Source organism: Caenorhabditis elegans, chromosome IV, assembly GCF_000002985.6.
Source record: "Caenorhabditis elegans chromosome IV".
Taxonomy (NCBI): Eukaryota; Metazoa; Nematoda; class Chromadorea; order Rhabditida; family Rhabditidae; genus Caenorhabditis; species Caenorhabditis elegans.
In genome coordinates this window covers 7,056,057-7,076,280 of record NC_003282.8, presented here as the reverse complement: position 1 = coordinate 7,076,280, position 20,224 = coordinate 7,056,057, and the positions used below count along the sequence as shown (strand labels likewise).

The 20,224-nt window shown below is 32.5% G+C and overlaps 4 protein-coding genes, 3 non-coding genes and 3 pseudogenes across 11 annotated transcripts; 5 read left to right on the top strand and 5 right to left on the bottom strand.

The window, feature by feature from the left end:
• The first annotated feature begins 461 nt into the window (after positions 1 to 461).
• On the top strand, positions 462 to 482 carry 21ur-11037. Its single transcript, NR_056107.1, has one exon.
• Positions 483 to 533: 51 nt separating this feature from the next.
• 21ur-9787 lies at positions 534 to 554 on the bottom strand. The gene has a single exon (NR_056106.1).
• Positions 555 to 1,117: 563 nt separating this feature from the next.
• srg-50 (Serpentine receptor class gamma) lies at positions 1,118 to 2,251 on the top strand (the record flags this gene model as incomplete). Its single annotated transcript, NM_068699.3, has 3 exons — positions 1,118 to 1,600; positions 1,726 to 1,992; positions 2,099 to 2,251. The coding sequence occupies 3 exons, from the start codon at positions 1,118 to 1,120 to the stop codon at positions 2,249 to 2,251; spliced, it is 903 nt and encodes a 300-aa protein (NP_501100.2).
• Positions 2,252 to 2,606: 355 nt separating this feature from the next.
• srg-48 (Serpentine receptor class gamma) lies at positions 2,607 to 3,871 on the bottom strand (the record flags this gene model as incomplete). Its single annotated transcript, NM_182310.2, has 3 exons — positions 2,607 to 2,733; positions 2,785 to 3,039; positions 3,377 to 3,871. 3 exons carry the CDS (start codon positions 3,869 to 3,871, stop codon positions 2,656 to 2,658), a joined length of 828 nt encoding a protein of 275 aa, NP_872110.1. The 3' UTR covers positions 2,607 to 2,655.
• A 673-nt stretch (positions 3,872 to 4,544) lies between these two features.
• srg-49 lies at positions 4,545 to 5,423 on the top strand (annotated as a pseudogene). Its single transcript has 3 exons — positions 4,545 to 4,958; positions 5,040 to 5,294; positions 5,346 to 5,423. Coding segments are annotated over exons 1-3 (747 nt in total).
• A 2,741-nt stretch (positions 5,424 to 8,164) lies between these two features.
• Y43B11AL.1 (F-box domain-containing protein) lies at positions 8,165 to 10,959 on the bottom strand. Its single transcript, NM_068698.6, has 5 exons — positions 10,806 to 10,959; positions 10,525 to 10,746; positions 9,073 to 9,379; positions 8,756 to 9,027; positions 8,165 to 8,705 (listed from the first exon to the last, which is right to left on the bottom strand). Exons 1-5 carry the CDS (start codon positions 10,883 to 10,885, stop codon positions 8,267 to 8,269), a joined length of 1,320 nt encoding a protein of 439 aa, NP_501099.1. The 5' UTR covers positions 10,886 to 10,959; the 3' UTR covers positions 8,165 to 8,266.
• On the bottom strand, positions 10,731 to 10,751 carry 21ur-9189. The gene has a single exon (NR_056105.1).
• Positions 10,960 to 11,636: 677 nt separating the features above from the next.
• Positions 11,637 to 12,957, top strand: Y43B11AL.5 (annotated as a pseudogene). Its single transcript has 3 exons — positions 11,637 to 11,875; positions 11,925 to 12,703; positions 12,752 to 12,957. Coding segments are annotated over exons 1-3 (1,224 nt in total).
• Positions 12,958 to 14,502: 1,545 nt separating this feature from the next.
• Positions 14,503 to 16,089, top strand: srw-64 (annotated as a pseudogene). Its single transcript is given in 10 exon segments — positions 14,503 to 14,747; positions 14,970 to 15,222; positions 15,227 to 15,252; positions 15,299 to 15,419; positions 15,498 to 15,515; positions 15,518 to 15,603; positions 15,652 to 15,780; positions 15,826 to 15,916; positions 15,919 to 15,972; positions 16,021 to 16,089. Coding segments are annotated over 10 exon segments (1,092 nt in total).
• A 280-nt stretch (positions 16,090 to 16,369) lies between these two features.
• srx-50 (G-protein coupled receptors family 1 profile domain-containing protein) lies at positions 16,370 to 18,304 on the bottom strand (the record flags this gene model as incomplete). Of its 2 annotated transcripts, none has more annotated exons than NM_001380303.1 (8): positions 16,370 to 16,512; positions 16,560 to 16,621; positions 16,670 to 16,872; positions 16,955 to 17,127; positions 17,180 to 17,256; positions 17,308 to 17,454; positions 17,535 to 17,695; positions 18,263 to 18,285. In NM_001380303.1, the coding sequence occupies 7 exons, from the start codon at positions 17,675 to 17,677 to the stop codon at positions 16,436 to 16,438; spliced, it is 882 nt and encodes a 293-aa protein (NP_001367448.1). The 2 variants fall into 2 exon arrangements, with proteins under 2 accessions (NP_001367448.1, NP_001367449.1); NM_001380302.1 differs by having other exon boundaries at positions 16,436 to 16,512; positions 18,263 to 18,304.
• Positions 18,305 to 20,224: the final 1,920 nt, after the last annotated feature.

The window sequence follows — 20,224 nt, the reverse complement described above, 5'->3', positions numbered from 1 at the left end:
TCTGAAATTGACTTCTGCAAAAACAAAAATCTGAAAAAAAAACATTTTCAAAATTTTAGTCTACACCGATGAATTTCAATAGAATTTAAACTGACTGAATTTATAAATTTAACGCGCTTGTATTGGGTCCCCTTCATAACATTAATTTTGTTAAAAGTTCAAGATCATACAATCATACAATCAAACGGAATTTATACATTTGATTAGAAAACATATTCTTGATCGGACGATTCTCAATCCGATAAAATCCGGCTTTGATATTCGATTTGAGGTATTCTGGCAACTTAAAGTGATCTGAGGATTTGTAAAGATTATACTTTTGTAGTCAATTTTTTAAAAAGAAATATTGCAGGAATAGTGATAAATACCCAAAATTATTTTGAAATCGAAAAACATTTCTCAAAAAATATATTTCTGTTTCAGCCAATCCACAAAACGTATTAATCGAAATCTCTGATTGTTTAATAGATTCTGTGCAATTTTCCCCTATCACATTTTGTGTAATTCACGTAGACAGATTAAAAATAATTGAGTATCTGGAGTAAAACATTCAATTATAAAAACTCAACACTGTAGTTTTTATTAACAATTAAATACAGAGATTTTTCGAAGGAACCTTTGAATTCTAAAAAATTTAAATCTTGGGAAAATAATCAAGAGTTGAAATGAATTGACCAAATTATTGAGACGTACTGTAAACCTGAAACTCACAAGATTTCACCCGAATTATGAACTTCCAGAATATTACATATTTTGAGTCTTGTTTCGTTATGTTATGAACTTTAATTTCTGCTATAAATATTGCTACAATAAATGTGATCTACTACCTAATTCCATTAATCTTTGTGAATAGCTAATGTTTAAGCGGCATTTCTAATCTAAAATTTCATAGACACAAAAATAACTCGTTTCCTCAAAAACAAATTGATCATAATTTTGTCACCTGTCGAAAAAGTCATTCTCAGCTAAGACAACTTTCACTTTAACAGCATTTTCTTAATTTTTCAGCAACATACACTTAGGAGTGATTTGAAAAGAAAATTTAGCTGTCTCCGATTTCGCTCTATAATTATATTACACATTAACGGCGCGTTAAAGCTCATACACTTCCTACATAATGCTTCCTCTGACTAAAATATGGCTCTGCTATGGAATTTTTTCGGTTTTTTTGATGATTTTCATGATAATTTTGCTCTCAGTTAGCAAGCATTTTACATATTCATTTTACCGCGTTATAACAATGGATATAATTTTAAATCTTCTTTGTTGGATAAATACTTGGCCAAATCGAATGGTTTTTAGAGAAGATGGTTTAGAATTTGCTCTTGCAATTTATGAGACTTATGATAAAATTATTGATATATGCTATTTGTTGCAAAATGTATTCCTTCATATCCAGAGTCTTAGCTCAATTTGTATATGCTTTCATCGATTATCAACTGCATTATTTGAAAATTCGAATAAATTTTGGAATAGATATTATCTTTTGATTTATGCTTTTCTTGTTATCTATTCATTTCTCGCAGTTCAACTATTGAATCGAGCTCCAATAAAGTTTAATTATGAGCAGAAAATGTTCTATAGTGAAATACTGACTAAGGTGAGATTTCAAAAATAGACCAAAAATCTCAGATAATTGAGTTTAAAGTTTATAAAATTATTCGGCAACGTAAATAAGTAGATTTCAAGTTTTCGTAATAGAGAGCAAATTATCCGAGATTGCAGGACCAATATATTGCAATTGGAATTTATCTTCGTTATTTTATCGGTGGATATCTTTTGGCAATTATCATAATTGCATCCTCTACACTGTATCAAGTCAGAAAACGATTTGTAACGCACGATAATTTGCACAAAGATCTTCTTCGAAAAATGTCATTGATTGCATTTTCCCATACTTCTATTTATGGAATGCTGCTGGTTTGGCAGACAGCAAGCATGTACATTCATTATGGAGATGTTCTAAATTTGATGATGACATTATCAGATATGGTAAGTTTATATAATTTTTTATGAAACTGCTATGATGATTGATATAACATTTGAATGAAATTTCAAGTTCATAAATATGTTTGTTAAATTAATTGTATTATTCCAGGTCTCATTCTCAATGGCGTATATCTTGTTGATATTCGATGGAAATGTGCGATCTGTTATAAAAAGTAAACTTCCCATCTCGAAAATGGTTAGAGGAAGAGTTTCGGACATTCAAAGCTCCCAGAACAACATTTCTCGTGTAATTGTTGAGTAAAAAATACTCATTTTGAATAATAAACTTTGTAATCATGACATATTTATTCAGAAGGTCGTTGTACTACTTCTGCCGTGTCTAAATAAATTTCATCTGTTCTGACTACGAATCTCTGAGTTTAAAATCCCATAGGTTAACTTCCTTTTTTCAGCAAAATTTTATTTTTGAAATGAGAAGACAACCGAAAAAATTAAGATCTCCGTAGACCTGAAGTTTTTTCGGAGTATATGTTCTAATGTCAAACGATGGTGTAGGTAATTTTACTAAAGAATAGCAAATATTCCAGAAGCCACAATATCTCTGTTTCCACTTTTCATATATTTTGAGCTGCAGGAAATATATATAAAACACTTTTTATTTTAACAGACATTTAGTTCAACAATAAACATTCAACATTCTTTGTTTCACTTAATTGATCCTTTCAGAGCCATTTTGAAATTGTCATCAAAGAAAAGAAGAATGAAGGTCAACGAGAATGACATCTTAAATAAAATGTAACATTTTTCAAACAAAGCAAAGCTGAAATAACTTACAAAGTCGAAAATAGTGAACATGAATTGAACGGTGAAGTTTTCAATTTGCATGAAGAACGATGCAAGTAGCAGAGCCAGGCAGAACACTCGAAAGAATGTATAAGAGACAGTTACAACTGATGAGGGAACGTGATCTTCGTGATCTTTCTTATGTTTTCTGATTTTGCAAATGGCAATCAATCCACAAATGAGACCGATCAAAATGTACAAAATTAGAAATACAGCAACAAGAAAAATATTGATGATTGCGTCACCCTGAAAACTTATCAGTTGATTGAAATATTGAAAATGTTTATCCTAATTTAGTTTTCTATTTAAAGTAAAATTGAAGTTCAATGCTCTAGAACATTGCCCATTATTTTGCCTCTTCATCACATATTTTTATTGAAAAAATGTGTAGTCATACGCTGTTTTAGAAATTTTGCGGACACTAAGACATTACGGAGCTATGTCTCAGAATACTTTTATAGTATCTACTGAGTTCATTTGATTTTCAGACCTGAGAGCTAATGAACAAGTTTTCACCCTAAAAATTGTAAAGAAAATATATTTTGCAACAGGCTACATAAAGGTAAAAATTGAAATTCCTTACCAAGCTCAACACTGAAAATTCAAATTTTCCTGTGTCCTTCCAAAAATGAACAGTTGGAAGCACTGCCAAATATTTCGCAGCCAAGCATGACAAGGCCAGAAGCACACCGTAAATCAGAAGGCACCAGCGATTCCAGAATTGATTTCTTTTCTCGAACTTTTCCGGATTGGCGGTTCTCAATTTGTTTATGCAAATCACAATTGAACTACATGACTGAAGATGAAGAAATGCCAGCCCGCAAAACATGAAGAAATTGAATAGTTCTGGAGAATGACCAAAGAGAGCTTTTGCAAAAAATGAATAGTCACGAGTGTACACAATTCGACTTGTCCATGAATTAATCCAGCTGATGATGACAATGACCAGATGAATTGCAATTAAACGATAGAAGGATTGTTGAAACAGATGACTTGTTGTTATAATTATGACAAGAAAAGCGGTTAAAACAATCGATATAATTCCATAACATAACCAGATTTTTCCAATGAGTTGCATGAAAAAATGAAAGTTAGATGTGAAGCTGGTATTTCATTTAAACAACGGAAAATGAACAGGTGCTTCTGTACCTCTAAATCGCACGAAATCTAGTCTTTCGCTTCAGGTGCAAAACGTTCTGGCAAACAAACAAGAAACGTGCCCAGCTTGATTTTTTGAATTCACATAAATAAATTATTTTTTAGTTTAATGAAATTTAATAAAATTTCATGAAAATATTTAAATTAATTTGGAAAAGTTTTCGCAATGGTTCCTTTTATTATTGTGGTTATTTGACTGCAAATCCTTATTAGAAGAGAAATTCACAGTTCAAGGTTTTTTTTAATCTGTATGGGATTCATGTAATGTCTAATAACTTAATGAAGTATTTGAATGTGGTCTGTAAGTGATTCTTCATTCACAGCACTCCACGGTAACAAAAAGATAAATATTGAACTCAAATCGATCCGGAAACTATATTATTAAGTTGAAATCAAACTAAAAAATGTTTGATTTTGTGAATCAAAAAAACACAAATTGGGCACGTGCCTTGTTTGTTTGTCAGAACGTTTTTCACCTGAACCGAAAGACTAGATTTTGTGTGGTTTAGAGGCAGAAGACTTGCGTTTACACATGTCTGTCTGCCGTTGCCAAGTATAATAATATCTGAGATAGAGAACTTAATCATTTCCTTATGCAACTCATTGGAAAAATCTGGTTATTTTATGGAATTATATCAATTGTTTTAACCGCTTCTCTTGTCATAATTATAACAACAAGTCATCTGTTTCAACAATCCTTCTATCGTTTAATTGCAATTCATCTGGTCATTGTCATCATCAGCTGGATTAATTCTTGGACAAGTCGAATTGTGTACACGCATGACTATTCGTACTTTGCAAAAGCTATCTTTGATCATTCTCCAGAACTATTCAATTTCTTCATGCTTTGTGGGCTCGCACTTTTCCATTTTCAGTCATGTAGTTCAATTGTGATTTGCACAAACGTGCTCATGATTTTGTCATGCCTGGCTGCCAAATATCTTGTATTATTCCCATCGATTGATTTCGAGAACGAATCAGGCACGTTTCGATTCATGTTGAACTTGGTAAGTTTCTCTGTCATTATGAACATTACAGAACAACGAAAGTTAATGATGCTTGCAATGTCACAGTGAACACGTTTTCAGGCCGAAGGAATAATCGACATTTTCCTTATGGTAGTTTTTCTGTCAATCTACAGTTTGCTCGGTCTTGTTTGTGGGTTTATTGCAATTTGCAAAATCAGAAAACATAAGAAAGATCACGAAGATCACGTTCCCTCATCAGTTGTAACTGTCTCTTATACATTCTTTCGAGTGTTCTGCCTGGCTCTGCTACTTGCATCGTTCTTCATGCAAATTGAAAACTTCACCGTTCAATTCATGTTCACTATTTTCGACTTTGTAAGTTATTTCAGCTTTGCTTCGTTTGAAAAATGTTACATTTTATTTAAGATGTCATTCTCGTTGACCTTCATTCTTCTTTTCTTCGATGACAATTTCAAAGTGGCTCTGAAAGGATCAATTAAGTGAAGAAAATGATAAACTGGCGAAATTTTGAATATTTATTGTTACTGTTAAAATAAAATTGAAAGTGTTTTTGCACAAAGTTAATTTGTATTCAGTATAACTGAGAAATTGAATTTTCCCGAATCTGAAGTAATGTATTTGTAAAGTCCCAACAGGCGCGTCAAACATTGCCTAGTAATTTATGTTCTCAATTCATGAGATTCCAGGAACTTAGTGAGTTTACCTTGAACCACCATAAATTGTAAATTTAAACATATTAAAAAAAATAAAATTTTATAGTGGGGCAGATACTCATTGACTCCAAAATCATTGACGACCTGTTCTCATTGACTACCCTTGCTCATTGACTACCTCTTTCTCATTGACTACCTGTGCTCATTGCCTACTTGTTGCTCGTTGACTACCTTTTCTCATTGCCTACTCTTTCTCATTGCATTGCACTTTGCTCATTGTCTACTCGTTTTCTTCATCAGTCAAGAGGCACGTACAAGGACCGTATTCCAAGAATACATCAAAGGTACATCTACTCAATTTGTTCATTCATTCAAAGGGTATATATATATTTACAATCTTTCAATCTGTACACAACATTTCGGGCAGCAATTAGTAGTAGCTGAGTCATGTTTTAATTTATATTAATTTTGATAGGACACGCAAAGGCTGGGCATCATTCATTATCCATCAACATTAATAGCAACAATAGCAACAAAAAACAACAATTAAAAACTTGAAAAAAAGTGGCAAAGAACGTAAAATCAATAACAATGAAATTTGGCATAAGAAATTCATTCGGAGTCGGAGTCAATCACTCGTTTTCTGCTTTTGAGCATATAGGAACATGACGCCGTAGTATCAGACATGTCAGATAAGGATGCAATGGAGTTGATGGTGGCTTTCGATCTAAAAATGAAATAACCTCCAAAGCTCTCTGAACTGAGTATTTTCAAACTGTCGTATCTCAAAAAATACACATCTGGAAAACAAATGTCCAACTAACAAAATGATCAAAAATATTTTTTCTTTCTAATTCAATAGTTTTTATTTTAATACACCAACTTTTTGTAGAGTTACACGGAGTCAAAACCATTTTTCCAAAATTCACAAAAAATTTTTAGAACTCTTTTGTTGTACCCTTTATAACTCAACTTTCATTGAATTTCAGAAGATAAATTTTGTTGAATAATGAGTGAAAAATATTTTTCTACATTTTACCAGTTTCAAGTTTTCGGATATTTTCATGTTCCGCCAAGTTACAGACCGTTTTTCAAAAAATCCAATTTCGCTCATAAAAATCTTCATATTCAACGTATCGACTTGAAATTTTGAAAAATGATCACTTTTTTGATGTCTCTACAATGTCCTAAAAAATCTTTCAAAAAACACTGTCCATCTCCAAAATCGCCATTCGCTCCGAAAAATGAAATCGGACTTTTGCTTCTCGAGAAATTTTTATTCTCACGTGAAATTTTTTTTAATTTGCATAAAAAAACAATTATTGAAACACTGAGCAAATTACCAAAAATTTCACGTGAGAATAAAAATTTCTCGAGAAGCAAAAGTCCGATTTCATTTTTCGGAGCGAATGGCGATTTTGGAGATGGACAGTGTTTTTTGAAAGATTTTTTAGGACATTGTAGAGACATCAAAAAAGTGATCATTTTTTAAAATTTCAAGTCGATACGTTGAATATGAAGATTTTTATGAGCGAAATTGGGTTTTTTTGAAAAACGGTCTGTAACTTGGCGGAACATGAAAATATCCGAAAACTTGAAACTGGTAAAATGTAGAAAAATATTTTTCACTCATTATTCAACAAAATTTATCTTCTGAAATTCAATGAAAGTTGAGTTATAAAGGGTACAACAAAAGAGTTCTAAAAATTTTTTGTGAATTTTGAAAAAATGGCTTTGACTCCCTGTAACTCTACAAAAAGTTGGTGTATTAAAATAGAAACTATTGAATTAAAAAGAAAAAATATTTCTGATCATTTTGTTAGTTGGACATTTGTTTTCCAGATGTGTATTTTTTGAGATACGCCAGTTTGAAAATACTCAGTTCAGAGAGTTTTGGAGGTTATTTCATTTTTAGATCGAAAACCACCATCAACTCCATTGCATCCTTATCTGACATGTCTAATACTACGGCGTCATGTTCCTATATGCTCAAAAGCAGAAAACGAGTGATTGACTCCGACTCCGAATGAATTTCTTATGCCAAATTTCATTGTTATTGATTTTACGTTCTTTGCCACTTTTTTTCAAGTTTTTAATTGTTGTTTTTTGTTGCTATTGTTGCTATTAATGTTGATGGATAATGAATGATGCCCAGCCTTTGCGTGTCCTATCAAAATTAATATAAATTAAAACATGACTCAGCTACTACTAATTGCTGCCCGAAATGTTGTGTACAGATTGAAAGATTGTAAATATATATATACCCTTTGAATGAATGAACAAATTGAGTAGATGTACCTTTGATGTATTCTTGGAATACGGTCCTTGTACGTGCCTCTTGACTGATGAAGAAAACGTGTAGACAATGAGCAAAGTGTAGGAAATGAGAAAGAGTAGGCAATGAGAAAAGGTAGTCAACGAGCAACAAGTAGGCAATGAGCACAGGTAGTCAATGAGAAAGAGGTAGGCAAAGAGCAAGGGTAGTCAATGAGCAAGGGTAGGCAATGAGAACAGGTCACAATGATTTTGGAGTCAATGAGTATTTGCCTACATATGGACATGGAAAAATCCTTATAAAGAAAATGTTTATAGAAGATTTGAAATAAGAAACAATATATTAAAAATTAGCAAAATTAAATATACATACATTACATTAAAAACACGGAACATGCATTAAACATCGAATTTTTGTTCTCTCAACATTTTGATTTCCTTTTTCAATCGGAAAACTTTCTCCACTTTTTCGTAAATAACATCTTTTGGTGATAACTTCAGAAACATATCAATTCCAAATAAATCATATTCAGTACTTTCTGTATCGTTCATGAAACTGTCAGAAATGTGTGTAAAGTATGGATTCGTTTGCTGGGTTTTGGCTTCTGTGTATGCATCTATTTCCACTAAGATCTGCTCTTTCAATTCAGTGATTCTTGAATTTTCAGGATGAGGATCACGCCAAACAAGAAACAATATATTCTTATCAAAATTATCTTGAATAAGTATTGTTGCCGTGAGACCATCTGAACGAATAATATCCAATCCTTCCGAGCAATCGATGTAGTTTGAACCAAATGACTTCTCGATTCCAGCCAGTGAAAGATCTTTTTTCAGACTGAAAATTTGAATTCTAATTGAGAAAAGTCCCCTTCCTCAAAAACTCACTAGTAATAACGCGATCTTATTTGAGGATTCCATGGTTTCAATGGCAACTCAGACTTGTTCCATTGAAAACTTACACCGTGCTCCGGGAATCCAAACTTCATAAACTCCAATGTCCTGCTCTTCGAATTTAACCAATTTTTAGAGAATGCTTCCAATAAATTTTGATTTATATTAAATTTTCTAAAACTTCCAAATCTGCAGTTCAAAGATAGAAGATCAGGTAAAGTTATCCATTGTGCATTGTGTAAGATGACAGTTTCCAAGTTGAAAATCTGAAGAACTATACAATAATATAAATTTAATCTCAAAAGTTTTACCTGTTCAATTCGAACTGTTTCACACTGTGTAGTATAAATGTTAATCTCTTTTTCCACGCGAACCTCCTTCACAATTTCCTCCAAATCTAGTGGGCACACTTCAGTTTCAGCTGTTTCGTGCACTTCAAGCTTTTGGCAGTTTGTGAAGTTCTTGTTGAGCAGTAACGAACTCAAATTTCGAATGTTACAAACGCTAAGCTTGAGATCTACAGGTCCTGGGAAGATTGCAAAAATGTAGTCAAAAAGGATTGATGCCGCGAATTCCACATTGTGATGAGTGCATAGAATGGTGTCATCTGGCACAAAGCTGCAAATAATTTCGTTTAGTCTTCAAATGAGCACACTCTAAATCTTCCAGACGTTTCATGTGTTGTATTAAACTTGGGTTAACTTTTGGCAAAAGTTAGATCAAACTTGAGCAAGTTTTCCAAAAGGTTTGCCAACTTCCCAACTTTGTTCGAAGATACTCAGCAGTATATGCTCACCAGGGCTGTTTTTTTTTGTTGTTTTTTTGGTTTTTTGTTTTTTTGGTTTTTCTGGAAAAAATTGTTTTTTTGGTTTTTTTTGGTTTTTTGAGACCAAAAAAACAAAAAAAAACCAAAAAATACATTACAACACTGATTCAGCAAAAATTAAACAAATAAGAACAAAAAACCTTCCGTTTGTTCAATTTTTTAAATTTTTTTTCAAACATTGAATTTTTTTTTGTTTTATTTTTTTGTTTTTTTGGTTTTTTTGGTTTTTTTGAAAAATTCGATTTTTTGTTTTTTGTTTTTTGGTCCAAAGCAGTGCTGTGCGGCTCTTGAAAAAAGTTGGCTCTCGGCTGGCGCCGAGAGCCGAGTTCACATTTGGTGTCGGCTCTCGGCTCTCGCCAAGAGCCGGAAAAGCTCCAAAATGCCGGCTCTCGGCTCGCGCCGAGAGCCGAGAGCCGCACAGCACTGGTCCAAAGTTCGACCAAAAAATTTTTTGTTTTTTGTTTTTTGGTCGAAAATTTTTTTGCACCAGCCCTGATGCTCACTACAAGACCGAAGTCACTCAAATTTTATTTTGCCAAAATATCGACAAAGATTGATCAAACTACGGAGAAACCTTCTCTCAGGAAAAGTTGGTCGACTCTTGCCACTTCTTGACCAACGTTTCTTGCGACGACTTTTAAAAGACTTATTCAAAATGGCAACTTGTCAACTAACGGCTCTTGGAGCCCATTCATGGCGCGATTAGAATATAGGTTTGTTCTCATTTCACAAGTTTCTTTCTCGTGTTTTCTCGCTGCAAAACTTTGTAATACATTTTACAGGATGCGGCAGAAACGCGACACACATGGCATTCCTGTTAATTTAAGTAGGAATCTGTTATCTAGTAGCGGCCCATTCGAAGCCCACAAGCTTCTTGCGAAAGTTAAATTCAATAAGTCAAGAATCTGCCGTGAATGTTGTAAAAAATATTACTTACCATTTGCCAAATTGGTGACAGCCGATTTTCATATCCGGCCTGTTTTGGATCGACAAAGGGAATGGAAGGAACACCAGTCGTAAACAACACTCTCCATCGTTCTTACTCTTTGTCGTAATGTACGGATAGTCATGAGAAAACTTGACATGGTGTTCAACTGCTCGTAACCTGGTAGATCGGAGGGTGTCTCGCACTCGGGTGGATGTGAACGAAATTTCAACACTGTAATGTATTAGTTATTGATTTGCATTGTCTTAAGCCTATAAAGAAACACAACTTACATGTCGACGATTTCAAATTTTTTGAAAACTTCTTGTTGAGCAACGAGTGGAAGTTTCAGTAGATGAAATGGAGTAGACATTCAGAAAACTGAGGTGCAAGGAGGTATGACGTTGGAATGAGGTCTCCGTGCACATGGTGCATTCTACTTTCCCAACCATTCAATATCCCACGAGGCACCGTATTATCTTAAAAGGAGATACCAGATGTCGCTAATGGGAGTTGTGTTTGAAGACACACATGGGCTTTTCCTGTGGGAAACAACTATTATGTAGAGAGTAATGACATCTAAATTTATGACAGCACAGCTGTTTTAGTCTTCAGTGGTTATTTTAGATTAGATTGGTAATTATTTCAGAAGTGAGATATAGTGTTAGAAAGAGTTAGAAATGAGAAATGAGTTATGATCACAGTTATAGATCATGCTGTAATTTTTTACCTTCAAAAAATAATTATTCGTAAATCCTGGATAAATTACTATTAAAAATCGTGTGTACACTCAAAGTACATTCTGCTCCAATTCTGCGAACAATTGTCGCAAATACGGAGCAAGAGAATCTGCTTTTAGCAACACAAGGTGTGAGGTTGTCTCATCGCGGTATGATCTACAATAAATGCGGATTGATAAAGAATTTTTACTTCTTAAATGGTAGAAGTCTTATTAATTTTTTGCAACGGGGTACAATGCCGTAAGGTGTGCTCATAAGGTGAATCCACTTTCCCGATCAGCATCCCACAGGACAAAGTATTATCTTTAAAAAAATAAGGCAGATGTCATTAATAGAAGACACAAATGGGCTCACCCTGTGGGAAGAAAATAACAAAGAAGGTGACTTATTACGTCACTGTTGATGCAGTATTGAGCGGTTATTGCACCTATTGGAATCCAATAGTAGTGTGCCGCAGAGTTGCACTATTTCACTGTTCTATCCTCTTTTTTCATATTGTCCAATTGCACAGTTATTGTCATTCTTGAAATTATGTCCCACCGTAATTTTGTTCCGTTCCCTCTCTGTCGTCTCCCATTTCTTGTGAAGAAGAGTGTTATTCTCAATATGAACCTTGTCTTAATGTAAGTTTAAAAAACAATTACCTCCTACTTTTATTAATTCTGATTTCAGAATCGATATATCTCTACTTTCAAAACGGATTATTAAAAGATCGCTATAGATTATCAGCTGAATTTGAGCCGAATAGTAGTTTATTCGGTATTTTTTGTCAAAACAGTCCTGGCGTCACACTCTATGACCGCCTTATCACGGGAAGTCTCGAAACGTTTAAAGATCAATTCGAAACATCAGAAGACAGTCGATTACAACCTAGATATATTTTTGATGAAGCCGTGTTTAGTGAGAATATCGAAGCCACGTATTGGCAGGATCAATGGACTGGAGCATTGAAGCTGACTACTTTTCTTCTAAACCTTTTCAGTAATCCTCCATTAAACTTCGAAGTTAACTTCGGTAAAGTGACTACCCAGATTCAGTCATTCATTGACTGGCTTCTTCATTATCAACCGGCATTTACCAATGCTAGGTTCAAATCAGACGAAACAATTCCAGGACAATAGGGAAATACGCTCATTATTGGAGAATATAAATGTGTCGGACAGATTTAACTTTTTTATAGATTCAAGTGAGAAATTCGAATGCAATAAAAAATTCAACTTGAAGACATTGAATTTATATCCCGTTGTATGTATTAAGAACGTGCTAGAATACCACTGTGAAACAATTGTTATTTCCAACGGATTGGATATGAAAGATCTAAATATTTATATTAAAGACTGGATGAATGGAAATCAGAAGAAACTCAGTTGTTTGAAAGTTAGCAAATTAAAATTGAAATGGGAAGAGCTGATAGAAGGAATCCCTTTTTCGCATTATTTTCCACGGCACGGGTAAGCCACTGAAGAGAGTTGAGATGTGATCCCTTATAATTTTTCCAGAATTCTACCTCAAGAAAAGAAAATAATAATTGAAAGATGATGGTGTGAAAGCAACAATACAAATTCTTGTTTGGAATTCCAATCACCAAACATTCCAAATGATTATGAGTGTAGAACAATAATAATATGTACCAAATGAGTGTTTTTTTAAACCTTTTTGCCTTATTCGTTAACAAATTTCTAAATAAACCTTTATGATTATCCTTTGTCTCGAAATTTGAGTTTGAAATACCTTATTCAAATTTAAAACTATTAAATGAAAATAATGTAAGAAGATAATAATGGAGCATTTGAAATTTGACCGTTACGGTATATTATAGTTTTCAGTTGCTGATAGGCCCAATGCGCAAATAAACTGACTCTTCGAATTCTAAAGGCAAAAATTCATACTGTTTCTTTTTAAAACTGTGATTCTCTTTAATTTTCACCATAACTTTTGCGCTGCTTTGTTATATATAGCTATAATTTATTCTCAGCCTGTATTCTTACTCGGGTAAGTGTAATTAACTGCTAACCGACTTACGTATTCAACACAAAACTCAATTCGTCACGGGCCAACTTTCATTTAAACGAGAAAAATATGTTTTTTTTTGGAATTTTCAGCAGCTGTAAATGAGAGAAAGTTTTGTTTCTAATGTAATTGCAGTTGGCAATTAAAAGTTTTTTCTTGTTTTCCCAATATTATTGTGTTAGGGATAATTATAAAGTTTGTGGGAAAATGATAACCATGTTCATAATATTCATATAATATACATATTTATAATTATTCTCTTAAAGATCCAGCTCAAAAATCTTTGAAATAGAAGCTAGCTTGAACTTATGTTTGTAATGAAAGTTTCGAAGGCAACTAGTGCAGCTATTGCAAAATTCTGTAGCCGTTCTGTATTAAAAAATGTATTTAGATCCAAAAAATAAAATTAATTTTTAAATTTTCATCAAAAATATAAAAGATTTTGGCCTGTTAACAATAATTATTGATTTGTCCTGTGTTGCTTTAGTTCAATTTTGTAAACTACAGCATAGAAATAGATTATTTGTTTGACCTAATCCAATAGTTTAAAAATTTAAAAAAATCATAGTAAAATTATTCAGAAGTTTTTAGAAAATTTTTTAATGTATAGCTAAAAACTGGCTTTTAATCCAGGTTATCAGTAAACTTGTATTAAAATTATGTCATAGTTTTGGAAGTCGAAGAAAAGATTTTCTGCTTGTTTTTATCATTTGTGAATTCGTTCATGCAAAAATCGTCCAGATAAATCCAAACTTCGTGAATATTTGGCAATTTACCAAAACTCAATTGATTTAGAAGAGTTTTTCCTTAATAATTGTTTTGTTCAACATTGACAGTTTCTTTGCAATCGATACTCGTTACAGTTTATTTTTTTATTTACAATTTTAAAAATTTCAAACTATTTAAATCTCAGTCACCAGCTGCCAAATTGCGTAAAAGTGTATAGCCGACTAATAATCTTTTTAAGCAAACATCACTTTTATAATTGTCAAACTTTTCTTTGCAATTGTGATGTACGACTATCTCGATTTTTAAGTGTAGGTTGTGCCGATGAAATATGACACACGTGGCATAGATTATGTGACATTTAATGCAGGTGATAATTGTCTTTTGTTTGAAAAGCTCTAATTTTACATTTCTCACTTTTTTCTGTTGTCCAGAAATCTATTTCATGTACCCGAAGACCGATCAAGCTTTCGATTAAAAAATTATAATATCATTGCCTCAAATATTGATTGAAATGGACGAGGACCCATTCGTGAAAATTTTCACTTTTCTTTCCGTAAACTATATTTATTTTGAACTTGCTCCAGCATGTATTGGAGTTATTCTTAATGTATTTCAGTTTTTCATTTTTACAAGAAAATCAATGAGAACTAGTAGTATTAATTGTATAATGATTGGAATCTCAATTTGTGATCTATTGACAATGCTATGTATTCTGTATAATAGTATCACAATTTTCTTGATATCTGATGTAGAGTGGTATGTGTTCGAAGATTTTTGTGCTCGATGCACCGGAAAACTAAAAACAATCACGTCTTAAGCTACTTAAAAACAAAAATAAAATTGTGCACTTCTAGTGGTTTGTGCAATTCTTAATGTACATTTTCAATTCTTACTGTACAGTGAGCACTAAAAACACTTTACAAAATATAGTTGAGAAAAAACGACCTTGTTTTTTATTCAAAAAGAAATATTTTTCATCACAAACTCCACGACATTCATTAAAACTCTGATTAGTGTACTTGTATTGGCAATCGGAGAATGTTCACGTCGGCTGTCTACGTTACTTGGAATCTTACTTGGATCTATTCGGCTTCTCATTGTGAAAAGCACAATAAATCCAAAATTAAATCATTCTTCAACGCAAATATTTGGAATTAAAATATCATTTTTTTGCCCTTTTCATAACCGTACTAATCTCTGCTTTTTATTTTGGAAGAGCTCGAATTGTCGCATTTGATAAACCCTGGATACCTGCTGATCAGTAAGTTAATCTCTTATCACTTTATCAGAAAATTTAAAATATTTAGCTGCCCAAATTTCCCTAAAAACTATTCGGAGGTTCAGTATCTGCTAGATTTGAGAGATCTTGTAATTTTAAGTGCTGACCAAGCTTTCCAATTTTATTTAGTTACAGACGGAACATTGAAGGTTAGTTTAAAATTTAAACATACTTATGATATGACCTCATTCAACTTCAAAGTTAATATAATATTTTAATTTTTTCAGGTACTCGCTGCAATTATTCTCCCGGTTTGACAGTTTTCCTAGTGATTGAACTAAAAATGGCTAGGAAAAAAATCAGTATGGCTCAACTAAGAAATCCTAATGAAAAGTTGGTTTTAGCCTGCACTACTTCAGTTAACAAACTGTTGAATTTTAGAAGTAAAACCGATCGGACTACATTTCTTGTCACTTTAATGACAACAACATTTATGCTTGCTGATGGACCACTCGGAGCCATAACTGTTGTCCAAGGAATCCTTATTAATCAGGAGGTTTTTGAACCATTGTAAGAACTAGTTATCAATATTCAAATCTTTCTACACTATTTTAGAACAATAATCACAACGGTGTTATCACTTCTCAAAATATTTGTAACATTCAATTCTCTTATCCAGTGCCTTATTTCTCTCGCAGTTTCTAACCATATCGAGAAACTGTTAAGACATTTTTCTGCTGCAAAAAAGAGGATACAAATACAGTGAGTAAATTTAAAAAAGTTCCTAGTAATTTGTTATACTTGTTTCAGATTTTCAAGTCATCGCGAGTGAGTCGCACTGGAGCAAGTGGACAAGCTCGTCAGAAAAATTCTAATTAACTCTTTATTTTCACTGTATATTAATTGTAGATGTATTGTTGTATACAAATTATTTATTTTACCGTAATTTGGTAAAAGTACTGTCCGATTTAGCAAAGATAAATTAGGAAGATATTTTTCTGCAAAAAATAATTCTCCCTCATGTAATATTAATATCAATCAAAATTTTGATTTTAAAAAATTACTCAATTTAAAATTGCTGGATAGGAAAACTGGAAATGAGGTTCGCTTTATTGGGGTTTCAAAAAACAGAAATCATAAGTAAGTTCACAATTCGGTAGGAAATTTCTTGATTATGCAAAAAAGTAAGACACATCTGTACAAATTTGTTGATACATTAATGAAATCAATGTCTGGTTGTATGAGTTGCCCCAGCATTTGAGGAGTTTTCCTGATGATGACCAATGTGTCCCGATAAATCTTCTGAAATTCAGAAATTTATTCCAAACACTATAAAATCAAAAACTCACTGATTTTGATTCCTCGGAATATGGTTTGAGTGAACTCTTTGTTAAAGCTTAGAGTGATGACACTAAAGTAAAAAGATGTTGTATAAAATATTTTGATTTCTTTAACTTACCCATCCAGCATGTGAACACAGACCCATGCAACAGTTGATAGGAAAAAGCGAAGCCATCTTTCACTTCCATCAACTCTTGGAGTAATCAGGAAGTATGTGATAAGCTCACAGACAAACACAAATGCTTGAAGACATGCTTGCTTCAAGAAATTCATCTCAGCACTTCGTTTCTTTTCATGAGATTGTGACGTTGTTTTTGAGAGCTTAAAATTATTTTCTTGAATGGAAAACGTATAAATAATTTTGAAAATGATATTCCCAAAATATACATATAACTTTACTCACTCCAGCTTTGTAGCTTCTCACTTTCGATACAGTAATCACATCAATAATTACAATTGAAATAACAATTGAGTTATACTTCAAGAAGTCAGCATACCAAACAATTGTGTTGCACACTGGTGTCGTGGAGAATGTGAACACCCAAAAATCTTCAATGTAATAAAACCTGCAGTCCTCTGAAAGTATGAAAACATTAATAGACCCTTCTGACGTCATTTAGAGTATTACGGTAGATGTATAAATAGAATGATGGAAGAACAGCACACGCCCATGAAAACATGATAAGCTTTTTGGTGTTGGACATACTAAAACAAAATTTAAAACGTTACAAAAAATCAGTTTTAATCGGAAATTACCTGAATATGGTGTCATATTTTATTGGAGCCACAATTGAGCAAAAACGATTCAAAGAAATGCACAAGTGAGAATATGTTGAAATGTCATAGGCAATTAGAAGAATATGTCCAAAAGCTGAGGAGTACGTTTTCATAATCTCCACGCTACTGTAAATTAAAAAACTTAACAAAATATCTACCTATTAAAATTTTTTTTTGTTGAAAATATAAATATGTATAGGACTTACAAGAAACACATTGGTGAAAAGATGAACGCAAAAACAGTTGAATGTATTGCATCTCCAATTGATTGAGAAGCAGTTAGACGTCCAAATGAGTTTTTAAGAGAAGGTAGTCTTCGAATCAAAAGAGCAACTGTCCAATTAGCCATTACTCCAATTAGTGCAATCTGAAATTTTATTTTTTGAAAATTTAATGCTTTAAGACCTCAAGTTTACTTTTTGTGATACATTAACCAAAACTCTTATAATTCAGTGGTTGAGCAGTCTGAAGATTTAAGCCTCCTTTTCTTCTTCTTACCTATGTTTTGCCAAATTCCCACACAGAGTTCCCCATGCTTTACCGAAATTCGAGACTTCGGAAAGAAACTCCTCGACTCTAGCTTTACTCAGCTCTTGTCAACTTTGTACCAAAGTTACTTTTATAAGAATTTGCAGCAAACGCAAAAAATAAAGTCACTGGGCTGATTTCGGTACTAGTCTTTAGTTGTTTATTGGAAAACCTTCTCTGCCTGAGCTGATTTTCTTTGGTTGTTTTGTATGTAGTGTGAGTCTTGTTAGACAATTACAACATTAAGCTCAAAAAATATTGCAGCAGTATTTTTCAAACTTTAACGACTGTTTCTGGCACCATAGATATTTTATTTCGTTCCATGTAATGAGGATCTAAATTTCGAGAATTCAATATAAATCTCATATTATTTAAAACTTTCATTCCTAACAGCAATTCCACGTACCGGGAAAACCACCATTCCTGCGATTCGCTCGTCGGCCACCATGTTGATGTTGTGTGTAATTCTTTGATTTCTTGATCAAAACAAAAGAAATCAAGTATATTCTAGTTAAGTTGAGCAAAATATGAAGTAGAAAAAACGTAATAAATATATCTAAATAACTTTCTAAATCTTTTTATACTTATCTCGTATGCAAAACATCTACTGAATTTGAAAAGGCGGAGCAATACAAATGAATCATCATATTTAAAAACACGTGGATTACTGTAGACGCATTGAATACGTTTGAGTATAATCTCAAAAAGGGAATGAAGTATTGAAATCTCAAAAATATTATCCTCAACTTTAATGCTCCACCTTTTTAGCGACAAACATCATTTCATAGTTTGTTTATCTTCAAAATGAGTAACTATATTGTAATCCGGAATTTCGAGAAAATTGAAAGGAACAAAAGATGGAAGTCGTATTATTTAGATTAGTATCAAACGATTTCCGAATTGAAAAAGTCAATTTTCAAAAAAAAAAGAAGACAAAATTGGGTGAAAATTCAGATAATTCACTTAAAAGATTAAAAGATTGAAGCAAAAAATAAGTATGTACATTGCATTCTATCATTGAAAAGTCATATAATACGAGTCATTGAAATTATTTGGATGATTTTAGCTGAAAGTGATCGATTAGTATTTCCGATAGCATACCGTATTTCTTCTATTAATATTGCTGCAATTTTTTCGATGGTCTTCCGGCTTGCAATACTAATAGGGAGTGCAAGACTATTAGGGAGTGCAATACTAATTTTCAGAACATTTTTCTGACTTTGAGCTTACTAGTTTTTTCTGAAAAAGCTCGAATCTTATGTAAAAATTCAGAAAATTTGATTTTAATTGTAACATATAAGTTCAAAAACTTCAATCTCGTAGAAATGTTGTGAAAAACTGTTGCAAAATAGGCAAATTTTTTTGTTGAAATCCTGAAGTTAACAAGACGGGCTTGCAATAAAAAAGAGTAAACGAAAGGCTATTAAGGAGTGCAAGACTAATAGGGAGTGCCATACTAATTTTCGGAAGGTCTCCGAGGGGCAATACTAATAGGGAGTGCAAGTCTAATAGGGAGGCCATATTAATAGAAGATATACGGTATATAATTTTGTAATATTAAGTGATTGTGGATTTGATGTAGACAAGGAAGAACTTGAACAAAGAATTTTCATAGTTTCAAACTATAATAGAACTAAATTTTTGCTCAATTACTAATTAAAAAGTATCTTGCCGTTAGTTCTGTAATTGACCAAAAAACACCGGTAAGTTCTTTAGGTAGAACGATGCAAATCATAGCTTAAAAGGCAGGCAGCTAAGTTTGCAGGAGCACGTATATGCCTTTCAATCCTGTCCGTCTGCGCTGTGTAACATAATCATTTTTTTAAAAATACAATAATTTCTATGACACAAGGTAGGTTCTGTAATTTCCCATTTATACCAGTCCAAAAAAGTGCATTCCAAGAATTATCTTACCTTCATCCTAATCACATTTTCTCAATTATTTTCTGGAAAAAACTCTATAGATACTTTATTTTTTGCAAAAAAGATTCTTATATTGGATTATCTTAAACAAGTTCATCCGAATTCCTTAAGAATACATAAAAATAAGGGCGTTTAGCAAGTGAGTGCATTCATCGCCCTAACGTATTTTGCATGAAATCAAGTTGTCAGCAACGGTTGAAATCTGTGAGAAAGATTATTAATTTTGGTTGAACTATTTTTATACCGATTTTTGGGAGTTTTTTTTTTAAATACTATACATATATTAGCGCGAAATAAACACTAAATTGTACAGTATTAAGTCTGTACAAAGACAGGTTTTTGTTCTGCAGGCTCAACGCATAAAATTTCATTTAAAGTTTCATTAAAAGTTTTTTTTACATTACGTTACATCACTTTTTAATTTGCTATTTTTTCAAAATTTCAA